Raw genomic sequence first — 21808 nt, forward strand, 5'->3', positions numbered from 1 at the left:
CTATAACCTGCCCAGGAGTATCAAGAATAATTGGACCAAGTTTCGTTAAAATCCGTCAAGTAGTTTTTGTTTCTATAACGAACACACAGACAGATAGACAAAAATTTTATTGATTGCATTTTTGGCATCAGTATCGATCAATAATCACCCCCTGATAGTTATTTTAGAAATATATTTCATGTACAGAATTGACCTCTCTACAGATTTATTATAAGTATAGATGTGAAAGCGAGTTTGTTTGTTACCTTATTAAGTATTATTGACCTAAACAATAACTATGAAATTTGGTATAATACACGTATTATATGGAATGAAGAAGGTACTTTTTAACTCGATCACAAGGACGAAGTCGTGGGTCGTGGTATTGCTGAATAAAAAACAATAAATACTCAGATATTTAGCATACTTTTTTCATATATTATAGGCATGGACTTATCGAAATAGAGTCATCACTGTGTTATGAATGACATCATTTGCTAAACAATAATTCACTATTAGGTACAAAAATTACATTACATCTGTATCATGCTAATTATAAACATATTGGTTACGTCAATTTCTGGTTAACATCTTATTTGTTTATTATTTTATTTTACTTTTAACATTTGTGAACTCGACTGAGCAGTTCCAGCGTCAAAAATAAGTAACAACAAAATTGAATAAAATAATTTAAGACTGACAGAACTGATTAAAAATATTACTTGGATAATTTGACTCACAAATGCTGGTTAGTAAATAAATAAAAGCATTAAAAAAATATACACGAATATTTTTTGCATTGAGAAAGGCAAAGGATCTTTGCCTATACAGCCGACGTCTCCAGATTATTCTAACAATTTTAAATACTGGTCGTATTTGCTTTAATTGTTGACAGATGTTGATATTAATTGTAAACCTAATTTCTGCGGGGGAAAGGGATTGTTAGTAATGCGGACTATCAGTTCCATTGCTAGCAATACACCCTGTCAGGTCGACCTCCACGTGGTTTCCCCTGGAAACCATCGTGCTGAATTCCAGGTGTATTCATCACGATGGGCTAACTGACCTGTCTTTTCATCCCCATTTATTATCCCTCACTGGTGCCTCGCCAGCGTATACCGTTAGCGCAGGCGGGGTTACCATTCCATTATCATCCATTAAAAAAAAAACCTAATTTCTGCAAGCTAAATCTAAGAACAAGGAATTACATAGAAGGAGAGAGAAAATTGTCAATTCATAGCTGACTAGTGTATAGAAAATGTTATACGGCCGTATAACCCTACCAAATTCAGATACAACCTGCTTGCATACTTTCTACATAAACTGTGTCCAATATATAATCTACGAGTAGTAATGTAAAATTTGTTATTGACAAATAATTGACATATCAAACATTTTTTATACACTAGCCTGTTATGAATTGAGAAAAATAGCAGTTGATGGTGTATCTTTCGTCCTCTTTTTACATAAAAAGAAAGAAGGGAGACTTTGTACAAAAGTCGTTTGCTTGGGCACCTCTGTCCAATTCGTATTTCAACCGTGAAGTGCTGTGTTTGCATGGCTGTGTTTCGGTTTGAAGGGTGGTTTGATATGGCGTGAATTTATAAGGTACAGAGGAATAACATCTGAGTCCTCAGGAATGGCAACGTATGGGGGGTATCATGGGCGAAACAGTATACTCTGTTATGTCTATGGTACTGCTCATGTCTATAGGCGACGGTTACCACTTTCCATCAGGTGGGCCGTCAGCATGTTTGCCATTCTAAGTTGTATAAAAAAAAGGCAATGTATGATTTACATTTTTTATTTTATCATTCTTTCTATGTAATTCTAAATCTTCTTCTTAGAGCTAAATATACTTTATGGTTCAAATAATCGCGGCTATGTTTTTGCTTCCATTAAATGATGAATTCTGTATTTAAAATCTGTGTGCCGATCATAGACTTTTTTGTCTATGAACACATAAATTGAAATGTAATTTAAATTCAATTGACGGTACAAGGTGTAAAGCTCTATAAACCGATAATTTCAATAAACGAAATAAATATATTTCTATAGCATTCGTCGATGTATTTACGAATCGTACAGCGGGGGCGTTAAGTTAGTGGGATAAACTTTATTAATTAAGTTACTAAGTGTCCGTTGAATGCAAACAAGTTTGTTTTTACGTCGCGCGTCGCATTGATCAAAATGAATTCTTGAATTTAAGGATCTGGATTACGCGTGTGTGAGCATTTGTTGGAAATCCTTATCTCTATTGTGGTGGTGTCCGGAGTGTACTCTGATTTTTAGTTGAAGTTATAGTGTGTATATATATATATATATATATATATATATATATATATATATATATATATATATATATATATATATATATATATATGACCGTCGCCTATAGATACGAGCAATACCATGGAAATAAGTATGGAGTATACTGTTACGCCCATGATACCCCCCATGCGTTGCCATTCCTGAGGACTCAGGTGTTCTTCCTCTATACCCTGTAAAGTCACTCTAAATTCTGCAAATGCAGATTTATGGAACGATCAGGTTATAAAATCACTACAAAATAAAACTAACAAACAAAGGAATAATGTAATAATATTATCAGATATATATTATGAATATGTATATATTAATATTCATCTTGGATACCACTTACTCATTTCCTAGAAGGACATTTATGGAGTGTATTTTATGAGTTTACATCCTTTGATCAATAATAATAGAAGGTTACATCATTGAGATTTGATTCAAGGGTAGTGAGTGTGCTCTAAACATACATATTTACATACATACATATGTGGGATCAAGGGTTTACAAAATGAATATTAGCTACTCTGTACTACTATATATTTTAAACTATATATATTTTATTTTACCAGAGGGAGACTTTGTACAAAGGTCGTTTGCTTGGGTACCTCTGTCCCATTCGTGTTTCTACCGTGAAGCAGTTATGTTCGCATGGCTGTGTGTTTCGGTTTGAAGGGTGGGATATGGCGTGAATTTATAGGGTACAGAGGCATAACACCTGAGTCCTCAGGAATAGCAACGCATGGAAGGTTTCATGCGAAACAGTATACTCTGTTATGTCCATGGTACTGCTCATGTCTATAGGCGACAGTTACCACTTTCCATCAGGTGGGCCGTCAGCTTGTTTGCCATTCTACTCGTAAATTACATAAAAAATCTTTTTTCGAAAATTATAAAATAAAACACCATTACAACAACATATTTATCTGTAAGCATACCGTAGTTAGAGTGAGTCTATCTTTTTTTAAACCAATCTAAAAATCTTGCTCACTTATGCTTATTCTTTCACTTCTACATTACGTTACAACAAGTATTGATTTTATTTCATACGTAGATTTTGATGTATTTTTTTTACCACAGAGGGCAAACGCCAAAGCAAACGCAAATGCAAAACGCAAGCCAAGCCACGGTGAGCCGCATTCTCACCTGATGGCATATGACTACCGCCACCAATGCATATATATATATATATATATATATATATATACACACAGAGAGAGACACACACACATTACCATAATATATAATAGAATCCAAAATCTCCACTATTGTAGATAAACATGAGTGTGTTTGTTACTGCTTATCCCGTTAATGGCTCAAGGAATTATTTATTAACTTGGCTTACACGTAGTATTTTGGTTGGAGATGGATATAGGCTTTTTATCCCGGTTACTCCCGTATCTATATTAATAGTGTGTTTTTATACAGATACAGAATTATTTTATTCAGTTTATTACATTACCAGTAAAATTAGTATATTTAGTGAAATTTAATTAAAATCTTTTAAAAATCTATTTTTACTATTACAGTATTATTTCACTTTATTTTATATTGCGCAATTAACGCCAAAGAAAAAAAAAACAATTTAATAGCTAAAGTTTATAAAATGTTAGATCTTTTTATGAATAAGCCTTAATAAAAAAAAATTTAATAAAAATAAAATTATTAGGGGTGGCTAATATATAGCAATATCTATATATTTTACTTACAATATATATATATATATATATATATATATATATATATATATATATATATATATATATATATATATATATATATATATATATATATATATTGGTCCAATAACAAATATATGATAAATAAAAATGAAATTAGATAATAAACTTTTAACATATTCGAAACTAGATATGACCTTCTTTCCGCCATCAACGTCCAGATGAACCCAATATATAAATATCGGATCGGTATCCATATTACCCATGCCTAAAAATTATTAAAACCTTTGGATGTGAGATGTAGATTAACAGAAATATAATTTTCTCAAACATACTTGGAAATGTGAGCATTATTTTGACAATATTCTTCGAGATAAATCAAAATTGCCGTACTGGCCAGATACATGCGGGCAGCGGCCGGCAAAAGTTATATGAAAATCCATATCTGTCGTGTTTTGAGGCCAGATAAATTACTATGTAAACTCATATCTGTCCCGTAATTTAAAAATGGAATGACCTTTTACTTCGAAACATGGCTACCAAGGAGGTAACAAATAAAAGGTTTTATTTAAATTTCGAACTGGCTTGCAAATAGCTGTTTATTTAAAAAAAAACCAAAGAACATTATGGCGCGTGAAAAATTATTATCGTTCGTTATTCGTCATTGAACTTAAAAAGTAAAATTGCGTATTTGATTTCCGCGCATTGTTTGAGAAAAATACTATACAAGCCTTGGCCACAACTAGGCATTGATGGACTAACGTATGTGTGCCTCGGCTACGTCTCGGCCCACATTTGTACGTTCGTCCATCAATGCCTCAGTTGCTGGCCACTGCAGAAATGTACTATTAATGTCAGAAACATAAATTAATGGTAAGGATAAAATAAAACTATAGTACATAAATCTACTGACACTTCTAAGAGCATGCGTCAAGACCAAATTGAATGTACACGAAGCAAAGGAAAAATGTCACGGTGGAAGGAAGTAGCTACTCGTATGCAGGCACTGTCCTAAAATGGAGCAATAATGTCAGAGCAAAATATTTCGACCCGACATAGTAATATAGCACAAAAATAAAATTTCTAACGCTACTCACTTATATAACTATAACTGCAGTCATCTCCATGTTGTTGAGACTCACCTGAAAGGATAAGAAGAAGAATTTAACTATTGTTTTTAACTATAACAACTAAAATTAACTTTTAGTACTTAAAAACTACTTAATCTTATGGAGGAAACACAAAAGAGTATTTATCTATTTATTTCCGGTGTATTCCGAGTAATAACTACGAATATGAAAGTTTTTTTTTTTAATGTAATTTAGAATGGCGAACAAGCTGACGGCCCACCTGATGGAAAGTGGTAGCCCTCACCTATAGACGTGAACAATAACATAGACATAACAGAGTATACTTTGTCGGCCATGATTCTCTTCATGCGTTGCCATTCCGGAGTATTAAGCTGTTATACCTTTGTACTCTAAATTCACTGCCATATCCCACCCTTCAAACCGAAACACAGCCATGCAAACACAACTGCTTCACGGTAGAAACACGAATGGGACAGCAGTGCCCGAACAAACGACTTTTGTACTTGTGCTTGAACAGATTGCTCGCAGCAATAAGACCGTCTTACTGTACTCATACAACTGTATCGTTACATTTATTAATTGTCTTGCTTGTTCCCTATATTGTACAATGCAAATAAAGTATACTCATTCATTCATACATTTTTTGCGATACCTACATACTAATAATGCACAGAAATTTGAAAAGATTGTAGATCATGATTTATTTATTTATTTAGGTATAAAGGAACACCAACAGCATGTTGCATTATAAAATACAGGTATAACAAACATTAAATATAATACAATATTAATGCACACGCCTATTATAGGTATTCACAGCTTTTACTATAACATAGTTATACAGTACAAAATAAAGTAACAATTATAATGAATTAAATAACACTAGACTACAAATATTTTAAAAGTTGCGTTATTAACTATAGAAATATACAAGTAACCTGACGATGATAAACTGAGTCGTGACCAAAATTTTAATTATGAAATTAATCATTACAGCAATGATTGTTAGTATAAAGAGAAAGAAATAAAGGGGGAAAAATGATTTATTGAGTGACAATCCTGATTAATATTACAACAGCTCTAAATAATAATAATAAAAAAAACTTAGTAAAATTACAAAAAAAAAAAAAAACCTACTTAGTACGTGTCCTTTATTCCTTACGGATCTTAGACTACCGTCTTCCGTAGCTATAACTCCTGCCATGCAACAAATAATATATAACAATTTTTAAGATATATTTGAAAGACACACAGAACTTTTTTTTAATCAAACCCAATTTGTATGTTGAACTTAATGCTCGAACCACTACATCAACGAGTCATTATATTCTATTTAAATGAGTCCCCGGAACCGGCGCGCACGCATGACACGAGATATGAAAGCAGATGAAGCAAAACATGTATGTAAGGACATATCTTTTGTATTTGTTCTATGTGAGATCTAATGCGCAAATAGATAGAGAAAATATAATAAAAAATAAAAAAAAAATATATAGCTGTAAACAACACTATCAATAAATAGGTTTTTTTTTTTTATAAAAATACTATTTTGAGAATCTTGTAAAGAAAGATATCACGAAAGGAAGTCTCCTCATTTTATTTAATACGATAACATAAATATGTAAAGCATGACCATGTATGAATGAATGGAGGGGCATTCATGGTATCATCACGACATAACCATAACAGAGAGTGTAAGAACTACTTCATTCATAGCTACGAATAATCGTGACTAAACCACATATATTGTTACACAAAAAAGGTTATATTTAAACAGTGGTTAAAGTTAAGACCATTACGAGAAATGTAAGCAACTTAAACATATGGGACGGTTCATTTCGTCCACAAAAATAAATATTCCTCCACAAAAGTCGAATGATTCTTTTAACATGTACATTATAAGGTTCAAATTTGTACAGAAATATTTTTAAATAATTTTTTTTTTCGAATTACACTATTACTCTCACGAAGTCGCCGTGAGAACACGTGTTCTTTCGACGTTAACAATTATGTGTTCTAAAATTTTGAGGTTAAAGTTTTAATTCGCTTGTTTCGTTGTTGCAACAGCTCTTTACGTCAAAATTCCCGCGCGCGGTCGTCACGGCACATTTGATTTCAATCTGGAACTCCTTAAAATGCCGTAATGGCGTCTTCCTTTTGTTTATCTATAGTATATTTATTGTACTATATACACATACATTTTTACACGTATATAATAAAGATTATTTGATGAAAAAATATCAACATGTATTTTTTTCTGTAGTGTAGTGTGGAGTTACGTCTCAAAGAAATATTATGATTTATGCAATTAGATTCTCATTCTTGAATTTTTATCATATATTTAAATGTACATAAAATATATAAAAAAAAACATAAAGATATTAAATGTTATTACACGAAAAATATCGAATGTCAAAATATTTAAAAAATTAAAACGACGCACCGTGACGAGGTGGTTTTTCAAAGGTTTTCTGTCATAAATAATGACGTAATTCTATACTTTATGGGTCGCGAGGAATTTAATTTTGGCCCTTTATATTTTTGACCACGCTACCCCTCCGCCGGAGCGCGGGGGAGGGAGGAGGGACGAGTTCTTTATCGCGGCCATTGTGGGTGCTAGCACGTACGCATATTAGGATGAAGGTCCTCCAAAAAAGTCGTAAAGAGGTCAAGAGAGGTCGGTACACATTTTATGATGTCCTCTTTGAACTTTTTGTGTATGCAATTGGTACTTTAAGTGTATTAAATGGACATTTAACAAGTATAAATGTAATAAACAGATTACTTCGATATGCAGCAGTGTTTTATTTCAATTAACTGAAGTTGGTTGACAATAATTGTTCGGTTCTGTTCTTGATTTAGAACGTACGTTTACGTTGTTTTGAAAAAGAGAAGACATTTGTGTAATATCAATTTTAAGCCGATACTTATAGATAATTCGTTTATTATTTACAAGAAAAAAAAAATCATAGTTATACTTATAAAAAAAAAAAGATCACGTGAACATGACAGCCTGAATGGAGCTACGTCAAGGTGAACGGATGCGAGTCGATACGGGCGTATTGACGCATCGAGTGCTCTGTGTCTGTGTACACAAAACGTATACGACATGGAGCGTTGAGAATATACCCCTCCTGACGTCATAGCAATAATAACAAGTCTATAGTGCGAATACGAAGTCTAAGGGGGTTATTATATTTTTTTAATGGATGATGATGGCAAGGTAACCCCGCCTGCGCTATTGGTACGCGCTGGCGGGGCACCAGTGAGGGATTATTATAGGTGAGGATGAAAAGGCAGGTTAGTTAGCCTATTGTGATGAGTACACCTGGAATTCAGAACGATGGTTTCTGGTGGGGACCATGTGGGGGACGACTTGACAGAGTATATTGCTAGCAGTGGGACTGGTGATCCGCATTTCTAACAATTACCTCCCCCCCCCCTCTAACCCTAAAGTAATTTTTTTCTGTATTTTCTGTTGTAATTGTGTATTTTTCTGACAATAAATACATTCTATTCTCTTCTATTTTTATGAAATCCACACCAACGAAATAGCGAGCAAAAAAGGTAGTTAATCGAATGAGTATTTTTTTTGATGGGTGAAAATGGTATGGTAACCCCGCCTGCGCTAACGGGATACGTTGGCGGAGCACCAGTGAAGGGTGATAGATGAGAATGAAAACAGGCCAGTTAGCCCATCATGATGAATTCATCAGGAATTAACCATGAGTTTCCAGGGGGAACCGCGAGGAGGTCAACCTGGTTGGGTATATTGCTAGCAATGGGATTCTCAGTCTCCATTGCTAACAATCCCTTTCCCCCCAATCGAATGAGTATTGTTCATATTGTTCAATGTATTTCATGATTCAGTTATTACCAGTTTATTTGGAGCCTTACTGAGGTATATTACAGAGTTTCGTGCCTCAATTCGAACTGTTTGTAATTACTCTTCTCCATCCAAAGGTTGCCTGGAAGAGACCGCTACTGGCGATAAGGTCGCCCATTGTTTTCTCACTGTATTTCTTGTAATTGTTTGTATTTATAATATGTTTACTATTGTAATCTTTTGGAGGAAGCAATAAAGAGTATCTATCTATTTTTGGTGTATTTCGATTAATAATTACGAATTTAATTGTTTTTTATGCAAGATAGAATGGCATACAAGCTGACAGCCCGCCTGATGGAAACAGGTAACCGTCGCCTATAGACATGAGCAGTACCATGGACATAACATACTGTTTCGTTCATGATACCCCCCATGCGTTGCCATTTCTGAGGACTCAGGTGTTATTCCTCTGTACCCTATAAATTCACGCCATATCCCACCCTTCAAGCCGAAACTCAGTGAAATTGTTTATTTGTTTGTCATCTTGTAATGCTTCAACGGTTTTTCCTATTGTCGTCGATATATTTGGTATACGTGTAATATTTTTATTATATTACTTATAGTATTTTTATCCCGGTAAATATATCCCGGTCACGAGGATGAAGCGATGGTCACAGCCACTCGGAACATAAAAGCGTTGATTTCAATCGATCCCTCATTTCGACGAATTCCCATTTACACTGCCCGGCCTTCTGTAAAATATTTAATTTTCACATCATTGAACCAAACGGTTATCTTTTCAATCAGCTGTATCAATATGGTAACTGTTTCATATTTTGTTTTATTTTATTTTATTTTATTCACACATAGTTTACAGTAGTCGAGTAGTCAAATAGTAAATACTATGCCATAGTGAAAGGAGATAAGTATTTTATATTTTTTAAATAGAGGATTTAATTTTTAAATTACAATATTAGTTTTAGTTAATTTTAAACGTTCGTTAACTACACAGTTTAGAAATGCAGGCAATATAGAAGCAATTATGTAGGTGCAATTTACCTGTAAAGGTTTATACATCGCATTAAGTTCCTATTGTGTATTTATCATGTTAGTTCTACAACTATGATCTTGAGAATAAATCAATTATTTTACATTTTACATTAATTACGTACCTTACAATCCTGCCCTCTTCACACTTACCATAATCTACTTATTCTACTCACATCGTAAATTACATATTTTTTTTATGCAACTTACAATGGCAAACAAGCTGACGGCCCACCTGATGGAAAGTGGTAACCGTCGCCTATAGACATGAGCAGGACCATGTCATAACTAAGTATACTGTTTCGCCCATGATACCCCCCATGCGTTGCCATTCCTGAGGACTCAGGTGTTATTCCTCTGTACCCAGTAAATTCACGCCATATCCCACCCTTCAAACCGAAACACAGCCATGCAAACACAACTGCTTTACGGTTGAAACACGAATGGGACAGAGGTACCCAAGCAATCGCCTTTTGTACAAAGTCTCTCTCTGGTATTAAAAATAAATTTTATTCTTAGAATAATGTAATATCGAGTATCGAATATACTCATACCACAAAACCTTGCCCCCTCCCTACCCGTTCCATTCACCCCGCGAATAGTTTTCATTCCACAATTGCATATATCTGCAAACCACTACACTACACTTTAATAGCAATTCTCATAATATGATTCATGCAAACGGACTTATGATACACCATTGGCGGTTACCCGCTTGTCCGAATCAAATATCGAATAGTTGAAACATCGAATATGTAGTTCAAATATCGAATAATGGAAACGTTGTTGGTGTCTTGAATTTCAATTGTGAATATTGTTTCGCACGTGGCGCGGCCGATGACCTTACTGTTTTAACTCGAATCGATTATTTACAAAGTGATCTTATAAGGCCGTTTATATAATCCTTACGATATAAAATTAAATGTGAAAGTGACTTTCTTTGTTTACTCTTGACGCTTTTACGGCAGTTAATTGTTATGTAAAACTGCATACGATTATATAGATAGATTACCATATCTCCATAAAAAATGTTTTGACAAAAAAGGGGCCAATTTTTCATACAATTTTGTGTTATAAACAGTTATGAGTGATTCCTTTACAACTTCTATATTTATTTTGTCTTATTTCTGCATCTTTTTAATGCGTAAACACTCATTCAGTTTATTTAATAATACGTCAAAATATATTTTATACGTAAGTATATAGAACACTGATAAAAAAAACGAGTCAGCTAATTTGATAATTAGCTGACAAGAAGTTGACCCGTTTTTGAGGCTCGATGCTCTATCTATATAATATAAGAGTATTAGCGTAATAAAGATATATTTTATTATTGAAACATAGAATGTTTTTAAGACGGGGAACATGAACACTCCAGCAAGGCGTCACCAGTAGCAGTTGGCGCGAAATCACCTGTCGCTCCCAGACGTTTGAAAATGGTGACTGCTTCGCCTCTTATGTAGCTAGTTTAAGTAAACGATTTCATATACAAAGATTATATAGATAGAGCACAGAGGATCAGAACGATTCTCAATTCGGTTTTTTTTTTTAATTTTGTCATCTCGCAACTTCGTCAGATGTAATTTTGTTTGAATTTTGTTTTTATCAAAAAGGATATACTTACAGATTGGTCCCACAGAAATGTTATAAAGATTGGTACTGTACTTTAGTTTTAAATCAAAATAACTATTTTTGCCACAACTGTAATCGATTTATTTGTGGAACATTCTCTTAATTATTAAACGAGAGAGAAATATTGACTTATATATATTGAAATTTATAAGAAATCGAGAACCAATAGTAGCGTAGTCTGCGTCGGAAGTGGGGAGCGGCGACGTAGCTTCCGCGCTGCACCCGAGTTTTCCTAATGACGCGAATATTTCCCGCCTGACGTTTAATTAACTATCAAAAGTGGATAGAGGGCTGGGGGGGGAGTCTTCTAATGCGTCTAAGGCGTAGCCTTAACACTGTGACGTCGGCTAATGAAATGTCGAAAGCGAATTGCCAAGTTTATGATTTTAAACTCTTTGGGTTCTTTAAAAGACTTCAAAAATTACAAGGTTCCCATTTGGACGCTATTTTTGATGTATATGTTACTTGTCATCTTCTTAAACCTGAGCTAATTTTATTATAAATATTGTTATAATCCACAATTTTCTAATTGTTGATTTTAAATCTGCCGTTCATTGAACCGGTAGTTCATATGGTAACACTGACTTCGCATGGCGTAGAAATTGCGTATTTAACTTTTATTTTATTTTATAACAGGAGGTATTCAATCGTATTCTCCACCTGATGATAAGTTATTACTGCCGCCTATGAGCACCTGAAAAACTGTAAGAATTGCAGACGCCGGCTTTCTACAAAAAAGAATATGCTCTATTCTTGAAGGTTACGATGTCTTATCGTAACTCCAGCTCGCTTCAAAAATTTATTGTAATATTTCATATATATATATATATATATATATATATATATATATATATATATATATATATATATATATATATAATTATTCATATTTAAATAATATTTTAATTTCCACTGTTGTTGGACTTACGTCCGCGTTACACTCTTATAATTTTGTCACGATTGTACCCATTAGATTCTTTACAGAATTACATTTTAAATTAAAAACTTACGCAATCGTTTAAAATACACCCAATCAAATACATTAAAATACTTACTAGTAACTAAGTAATTAATTTACCGTTTAAGAAATACGCCGCATTTTATTTAAAGCCATTTCGTGTATGGACCAAACCATTAGTTTCCATCAAATGTTTAACGAATTCGTAATCACGGTAAACGACATCAATAAATGCAGCTAACCTTATTCGTTATGTTCAAATTTAATTTAATTGAAGTACTATAATTACCTTATAATTATTGGATATATATATTTTTAAATCTATGAAAAAATATTGTAAAAAAAAAGATTTCCATTGTGGTTATTTTCGTTTAAAAATCAAACTCTTGACCCTATTTTGATAAAATTTCTATGAAACTAATCCCGTAAGTATATCCTTTTAGATAAAAAAAAAAAAAGAATTTTCCAAATCGTTTTACAATTGACGGAGGTAGCAAACAAAAAAAGATACAAGCGAACTGTGACCATCTTTTTTTTCGAAATGAGGAAGAAAGCTGGTCAAAGAGTAGATACACGGGATAGGTTTAATCTATGTTTTATGCTCTGCCTAGATGATGGAATAAAATTTCTCTTTGTGTGCTCATGTAATAATATCATCATCATCACCATTTTAGCCATTGTCCATGTGATAATATGATATTTTAAGAGTTGTAAATTTACGCCAACGATTGTCTCCCGTTGGTTGTCCTAGGAAGATGTCTCGAGTTTCCGGTCCTAATTCAAACAGTGCTCTCGAAAACATTACAGGTCTTATTGAGAATTTAAAAAAATATATTTATCATAATCATCATAAAATATCATCTATTAACCATTGCTGAACATAGTCTTTTTTTTTACAACACAGGAGGCAAACGAGCATGCGGCTCACCTGATGGTAAGTGACTACTACCGCCCATGATCACCCACAACACCTACGGCATTGCAGGTGTGCTGCCGGCCTTTTAAAAAGGAATATGCTCTTTTCTTAAAGGTTATGTTGTCGTATCAGTTCGGAAATACTGCTGCTGGCAGTTGGTTCCAAACAGTGATTGTGCGTGAAAGAAATTGCCTTGAAAAACGCACGGTGGAGGACCGCTACTCATCCAGATGGTTGGGATGAAATTTTAGTTTATAGTGGGTTGTACGATGGTGAAAATCAGCAGCAAATATCAATCCGAACAATTCCTCAGAGCACTCCCCATGATAAATTCAGTAGAAGATGCACAGAGATTTCCCTTATTGGGAGGCTATGTCAGTAGTTGTCACGTTTATTAGACATTGGTGATGTCTAAAGAGTAACGATGCTGCCTATCTTCCCACCATTAAAGCTTCTTACGACATTAACGGGAAAGGCAGGAGTGGCTCATTCTATGCCTGGGATATGGGATCACATGGCTGATTAACAAATCACATTAATTGCTTACAGTTACTAACAATATATACGAGTATAAGCCCAGTACGTTTGTGGCCCTTCCCATCGTTTTCTAACATAGGACCTCACGTTTCGCGGTCCGCTACGCACGATCGCCTCCGTGAAGCACCCACAATCTGTTGTATTAGTATAATACAGACTGCGGTTTGCTGATTGGTTTGTTCATCTGCTTGAATACACTCATTTCTACTTTCCTTTAATATAATTTTTTTCAGTTACCGATCGAAAATTGTATTTACAATCATTTGTGTAAATCGCAGTTTGGGTGTCGAACGGTCAACGCTAGGCTTCAAGAAGCGAACTATCAATTTGCCTGAAGATGCCCCATTTTTTTTATGGGTGATAATGGAATGATAACCCCACCCGCACTATGGGTATACACCGGCGGTGCACCAGTGAAAGATGATAGGTCAGGATGAAGCAGGCCAGTTAGCCCATCGTGACGAATTCAACAAGAATTGTTCACGATGGTTTCCAGGGGGAACCACGTGGAGGTCGACCTCGTCGTGCTAACAACCCCTTTCCCCCCAGATGCCCCATTTAGAAGTGATAAGAGGTGAAAGTGAAACATGCGTGAACAAAATGGTAGTCGGAGATCAATGGCTAATATAGAAAGTTGTAGGAAGGGAAGGGATTGTTATTCTAACTGACCCATGGCCAGCAAATAAATAAATAAATACACCCTATCAGTTCGACCTCCACGTGGTTCTCCCTGGAAACCATTGTGGTTAATTTTTGTGGAATTCGTTACGATGGGCTAACTGACCTGCTTTCATCGTCACCTATCGTCCCTCACTGGTGCCCCGCCAGCGTATATCAATAGCGCAGGCGGGGTTACCATTCCATTACCACCCATTAATAAAAAAATATAATAAGTTCTGGTACTTCTGGTAGTAATAGTGATGGTCAATCGAGTGCTAACACTCACATACATACTAATGGTAGCGGAATTTAACAAGTTATTTACTCAAGTTACAGAGTAGTATGTCTTTCTCTGATTCACTATACTCCATATATTAAGACTGATGGCGGTGTAGTGGGTCAGGCTGTTTAGCTCTCTAAAATTATACTCATGAATGGACGCTGCTCGTGAGCACTGGTCTGCTCTATTTTGCTTATTTATTTCATTTTGCATAATACATATAAATCTATTGTAATGCTAATTATACGGTACATAAATCTAAATCAGTGCAGCGACGAGCTATGAGAATTGTCGATGATCCCAGGCTCACAAGCGGTATCGAACCCTTAAGTCTTAGGAGAGATTTGCCTTACTCTGCGTGTTCTACCGCTTATACAACGTATTGTACTCAGAGGAATTATTCAATATGATGCCTACGGCCACTTTCTATCATCGTACGGCTCGCCATCGACAGGAAGTTCACCCTCATACCGTACAGCCTAAATAGTCGCGTACAACGCGGTTTCAGAGATGTTTTCTCTCACGAACACTCAGGTTATGGAATAAACTCCCTGCCGAGGTTTTCTCAAGAGACTACAGCATGGGGTTCTTCAAAAAGGGGGGTAAAGAGGTTTCTTCAGGGTCGGCAACGCACGCGTAATACCTCTGGTATTGCAGGCGTTCATAGGCTACGGTAACCGCTTACCATCAGGTGGGCCGTATGCTTGTTTGCCACCTCAGTGGTATAAAAAAAAATTAGCTTATACACAAATAATTTGAAAAGAGTAACTATTGAGTTTCTTGCAAATAACATTCCAAAATCAGCAGTGGAGCCTCAAAAACACGACGATTTAAAAGAACTTGTAAACAAGCCTATTTGAATATTCTATATCAGATGCTTCATCTAAAGTATAGACGTCTATGTTCTTACTATAATATTAAATACACAAGCAGTTATCTTTAAAATGTGATATCTATTTACGTACTAGTTGTAAGTACAAGCTCATAGTTTATGTGAGTTTAAGTGAACAACACTTCACCATAATAATAAGCCAGTGATCAACTACATCACTCCGCGCCGACACGTCAATATAAAGACAAACACTTGCACGACCTACGAAATGAACTCTCAACTTTGCAACATCTCTTACGCACGTAATAAAGTCGAAAATCCTTCGACGTTTAGACAGTGTGCGTGCAAATTTCTCCAGTGTACATTTTTTGCAAAGTTACGAGTTTTTCTTTAGCTCTTCTGCTGAGGTGTTAAGGCGCATTTTCGTTCGTGCTCATTGTGGAGTTGGTACAAAATGTAAGTTACGTACGGTTGCCTTCACAAAAATAACGAACGACTCCGCCGAGATAGGTATAGTGATCATAATATGAATGGGCCCCGTAGACTATATTATGTAAGAGGTCTTTTGAATGTTTCAAAGGGCTCCCGAAGCGTTTCTAGACGGTTAATTACACGATACGGAAAGTCTGGAGTTTGCCTTCTATAATTCACGTAACTACGTGGTTTTGTGCTTCTGTGGATTTTTACTCTTGGATGGTTTTAACAACTCGTAGCTTGCTTGAATGGTGCTTTTGGTACAATTTATATTTGTAACTAGACTGGTAAATGTTCGCGGCTTCTTTGGAACGTTTCTTTTTTCAATAAACATTCTTAGTCACCATTTCTACATTTAATATATTAGTATTTTATTTCATTAAAATTATTTTGTTTAATTCCGCTACCATTAATCTGTGTGCCGAACGGTTAAAACTAGACTGTGAATAGCGATCTAATAATTTGCCTGAAGATGCCTCATTTAGAGGTAAAACACGTGTCGCAAAATATGCGTGAACAAAATGGCAGTCGGAGAGTGATGGCTAATATTTTTTTTTTTATTTATACAACTTAGAATAGCAAACAAGCTGACGGTCCACCTGATGGAAAGTGGTAACCGTCGCCTATGGACACGAGCAGTACCATGGACATAACAGAGTATACTGTTTCGGCCATGATACCCCCCATGCGTTGCCATCCCTGAGGACTCAGGTGTTATTCCTCTGTACCCAGTAAATTCACGCCATATCCCACCCTTCAAACCGAAACACAGCCATGCAAACACAACTGCTTCACGGTTGAAACACGAATGTTGGTAATCACATTCATACTAATAGTAGCAGAATTAAACAAAATAAAACCAATCAAATAATAAGAAATATATAATCAATGTTCCGAGTGGTCCCGGCATAGAATAGGCCATCCCTTCCTTTCACGTGGGTGTCGTAAAAGGCGATCAAGGGAGGGCGAGAGATGAGCAGCAGTATCCCTCTTAAAACATTTCCAAAGCCTAACTGCGGTTGCCAATCCGCCTGCCAAGCGTGGCTACTGATAAAACCTTCCAAGGCGAAGATTTATGTTCAACAGTGGAGATGTAAAGGCCAATATACGATATGATGATATAATCAACGGTAACCTAAAGGTTTTTAACTTAAAAAAAATAAAAGAATTGACAACCTTCTTGAAGTCGGTTGAAAATTACAAATTTAAATTGGAGACCCTACTTTTCAACCAATACACGGATTTAGCATTCAAATAAAAATCATGTAAAGTACATCTTCAATAAAACTTGTAGTGTATTGTGGATCTATTCAAATATTTTATAGGACAGACAGATATTCTTGAATGTTCACGTAACCAATGGCAGGACCGCAATGCAGGTTCCCACGGCAACAAAGAGCGATGCAGACGCATTACGTTTGAAACGTATCGCCTCACTAGGTGACGGCTACCGGGCGGGCCATGAGGCGGATACTTGTAGCGGACTTGTGATATTATCGAGAAAAAATAATTAAAGAAAATCCGATAGTATTGTAAAAAGGAATTTAATAATTACATAGTTTTTTTATGCAACTTAGAATGACAGAATAATCTGACAATCCACTTGATGGAAACTATAACAGTAACCGTCGTTTATAGACATGAACAGTACCATGGACATAACAAAGTGTACATTATTTTAATCAATTGGTAAGTTAACGGTAATTTCCTAAAGAGGTTTGACGTCAGGCAGGCGGCCGGTCGTAAAACTATAAGCCAAATCTTTTTGTAATATGAATAAAAAATATATTATGTCGACTCCAAATAATAATTGGGATAAGGGTAAAAAGATGATGGTGATGAGTGAGTAAGTTAACGTTAATTTACTAAATAGTTAAATTGAACAAAATTAGTAAATCATCTACATGTTTTAAGAAGTATTTTTATTAAAAAAATCTTTACAAATCTTATAAATGTGAAAGTGAGTTTGTTTGTTACTTTTAGAGTCTTAATTACTCAACAAATCGTATTGAAATTTGGCATACATAATATTCATGTATGGCTTACATTTTGAACATAAAAGGACATACCTAGGCTACTATTGAATTCGGTCAATCAATACATCATAATAAAAAAAAAAATATATAGATTCCATTAAACATTCAGAAGAATATTTATATACTAGTACTTACATCATATACATTGTTTCTGCCTATCCTAATGGGAGACAGGCGTGACAGATATGTATGTATGTATGTATGTACTTACATCAACACCGATTTAATTGAAATTTTATTTTCATAAAAATAATTTTAAAAAATGTACTATTTTTATATAAAAAGAACTTTAGATAATTTCTAGTGAAAAAAAAAAACTATTATATATTATTCAATTACATTATTATTATTATAATCAGTAAAAAAGTTAAAAGACAATGAATTTGTATTAATAATAATTTTCAAAAAACATATACAATTAACAAATTATTTGTTTATTTTATTTATTTATACAGTTAATACCAAAATCTACAGCTCTTTATAAAAACCTTACATGCTAAGTCTCTTATAAATACAGCCAATAACGGATTTTAATTATATAAACAAAAATTACAATTCTAAAACAAGTAAGGCAAGTTAGAGTGGGTATATGTAAGTGATAAAAAAAAAATATACATATAATATTAAAACCATAATCCGCCCCGCTGGCGTCGTGGCCACCTCATGTACACTAGGGTAACAACGCATCGGTAACCATAGTAGATTGACCAATTTATACTGTCTGTATGTGGCCCATTGACCGTGCAATGCTAATTTGTATCTGTACATATATCTTACTGAATTTCACTAGATCCAGATCAATAGTATTATTATTTTACACTTTATTGCACCAGGTAAAAAGAAAAATAACAAATACAGTAAATATTAATGAGAAGTGACACAAAAGGCGGCCTTATCGCTAAGCAATCTCTTCTATTTCTTAAGGGTTGGCAACGCGCGCGTGACATTTTTGATGCTATAGGCGTTGTTAACCCTGTTTAACGCATAAGACGGCCTGTACTTGTTTGCCACCATTGTAGTATACAATTTTTTTTTTATTTATTTTTTTTTTTAATTAGAATAGAATAAATAACCAGAGAGAGTCTGTACAAAAGTTGTTTGTTTGGGCACCTCTGTCTCATTCTAATTTCTGATAGGAAGTAGTTGTGTTTGCGTGGCTGTGTTTCGGTTAAAGGCTGGGATTTGACAGTGAATTTACAAAGTACAGAGGAATAACACCTGAGTCCTCAAGAATGGCAACGCATGGGGGGTATCATGGGCGAAACAGTATACTCTGTTATGTCCATGCTACTGCTCATATCTAAAGGCGACGGTTACCACTTTCCATCAGGTGGGCCGTCAGCTTGTTTGCCATTCTATGTTATATATAAAAATGTGGATTTTTAATAGACTATAATGGAAGGTTAACTTCGCACTAACGGTATACTCCGGAGACACCAGTGAGAGATGATAGGTGAAGATGAAAGCAGATCAGTTAGCTCATCATAATGAAAACACCTATAATTCAGCACGATGGCTTCCATAGGAGCCACCACCAAATAACACTATTGTATTTTACCCAACTCCGATTAATGTGATGTCAATTGATTAAAATAAAAATCAATGTCACTCGAACTATGATATCGGTGAATTTAGATTATATAGATAGAGCATCGAACCTGAAAAACGGGTTAACTTTTTGTCAGCTAATAAGCTCGTTTTTTAACAGTGTTCTATATACTTACGCACACAATATACCTTGATACATCCATATTTATGATTTAATAAATAAAATGAGTTTTTGAGCATTAAAAAAGTGCAAAATTTATATGACAAAATAAATATAAAAGTTATAAAGGAATCACTCATAACTATTTATCAATCACAATTGTATGAAAAAGTTGACCCGTTTTTTTTAGAAGCATTTATATGGAGACACTGTATCTATATACTCTAAGGTACTGCATTATTAATAGTCTTGAAACTATTCCAGTCGGTGACTGTTCATATTGTTTTGTGTCTCACATTGATAGATAGATAGACAGATAGATAAACTTGTATGCTACCAACCTCTTTCAAACCATACATAGTTGTAGAAAAGTAAATAGTGACGTTCTTGACAGTCTTCTTGTCTTAGAAATTTTACCAAACTATATTTTGTATCGCGACTTATTATATCTGGAATTATTTACTGTAAATATTATTAATTATACAATCTCGTACTAAATCTTTCTTTTCCTCACTCCTTCTGAATCTATATATAAATATTATCAAGCCCACGTCTCTACAAACAAACTCACCTCTACAAACTTTTTATTTGAGCCATTTATTGGCACACGTAAATTTACAAATGAGTTTATACAATCAAATTATTTACACTTTTTAAAATATACAACAAAAGATAAAATATGAAAATATGTTTTCGCCATGTGTGTCGCAGTGCCCCAAATAGGCTACAGCTCAGTGATGGTTTTGCTTAAAAGCAAAGCACTGGTTTTCAGCTGCAGCCTGAAGTTAGGCTACACGGACGCGTGCAACAAACCCAGAGTGTAACCTTGCACATTGCTGGTGAAGCAACTTGGATAATTCGTGTGACAATGTTTTTTTTTTTTCAATCTAGTCTTGGGTTGGCTTACAAAGTTAAGGTACTTCCCTTATCAGACTTTGAAGGTAAAATGCCATCGTGTTTCCAAAAAGAAATAAAGCCACATCCGAGTAAATTCGAAAACTAACCGAACAAAGTGCCACAGAGGCGGCGGAACCTGAACATTACGACTTACATAAACTGCGAAACTGTAACTTTTATACCGCTAATAAATCCTGTAACTTTCCAGTTATTTCTAGATATTTCTGGAAAAATTTCCTCCACTGAGCTTTATGCACTCCGTATTGACGTTATTCCTTTCAAATTAGAGTGATAAAGGTTTTATCGCTCGTAAGTGGCAATACCAGGCTTAGGGTTGGCGATCATTTGATATTTTTTTTTATACAACTTAGAATGGCAAACAAGCTGGCGGCCCACCTGATGGAAAGTGGCAACCGTCGCCTATAGACATGAGCAGTACCATGGACATAACAGAGTGATTTTAATGTCTCTTAATTTATGTAACAATTGCAATTATTTACCATACTCTCACGCTGGACCCATTACGAGGTTGTTAGAAAGAATCGAGTACCAAAGGCTTCTGCTCGCACATACATCTCTTGCTTCATTTAAAACTCGTCTCATTCATGCACGTGGGTTCTGGGAATTACCGACATATTTGCTTTTTATGTTATAATTAAAAAAAAAACATGACATATCTATAACTGATGATATATATTCTATACAAATGAATGGATAATATTATTTTACTTTAATAGGAAAACAAAAAAAAAATAATAACATATTCTTCAACGTGTATAAAATTCGAAAAACACGAAATAAAAAAGCACTGCCTGGTAACATCTCGGATAGAAATCGAGAAACTTTCATTAGGACATTTTCAATTTGAAAACAATGTATAATGTTACATAAACATCTAGGTAGACACAATTATGTGACGGCGGAAAATTGAATATACATTTTG

At 34.5% G+C, this 21808-nt stretch overlaps 1 protein-coding gene across 4 annotated transcripts in view; it reads right to left on the bottom strand.

The window, feature by feature from the left end:
• The window catches only part of LOC113523541 (teneurin-m), a 362252-nt gene that overhangs the window by 280789 nt on the left and 59655 nt on the right, over positions 1 to 21808 (bottom strand). For 3 of the 4 annotated variants that reach the window (XM_052902789.1, XM_052902788.1, XM_052902791.1), the window contains exon 2: positions 5069 to 5113. The exons of the other annotated variant lie outside the window; for it this stretch is intronic. In XM_052902789.1, coding sequence (XP_052758749.1) covers positions 5069 to 5113 — 45 coding nt within the window. The remainder of the gene's footprint in view (positions 1 to 5068; positions 5114 to 21808) is intronic. 4 annotated transcript variants of the gene reach the window in all.

Source organism: Galleria mellonella, unplaced genomic scaffold (genome assembly GCF_026898425.1).
Source record: "Galleria mellonella isolate WM207_F2 unplaced genomic scaffold, CSIRO_AGI_GalMel_v1 utg96, whole genome shotgun sequence".
Taxonomy (NCBI): domain Eukaryota; kingdom Metazoa; phylum Arthropoda; class Insecta; order Lepidoptera; family Pyralidae; genus Galleria; species Galleria mellonella.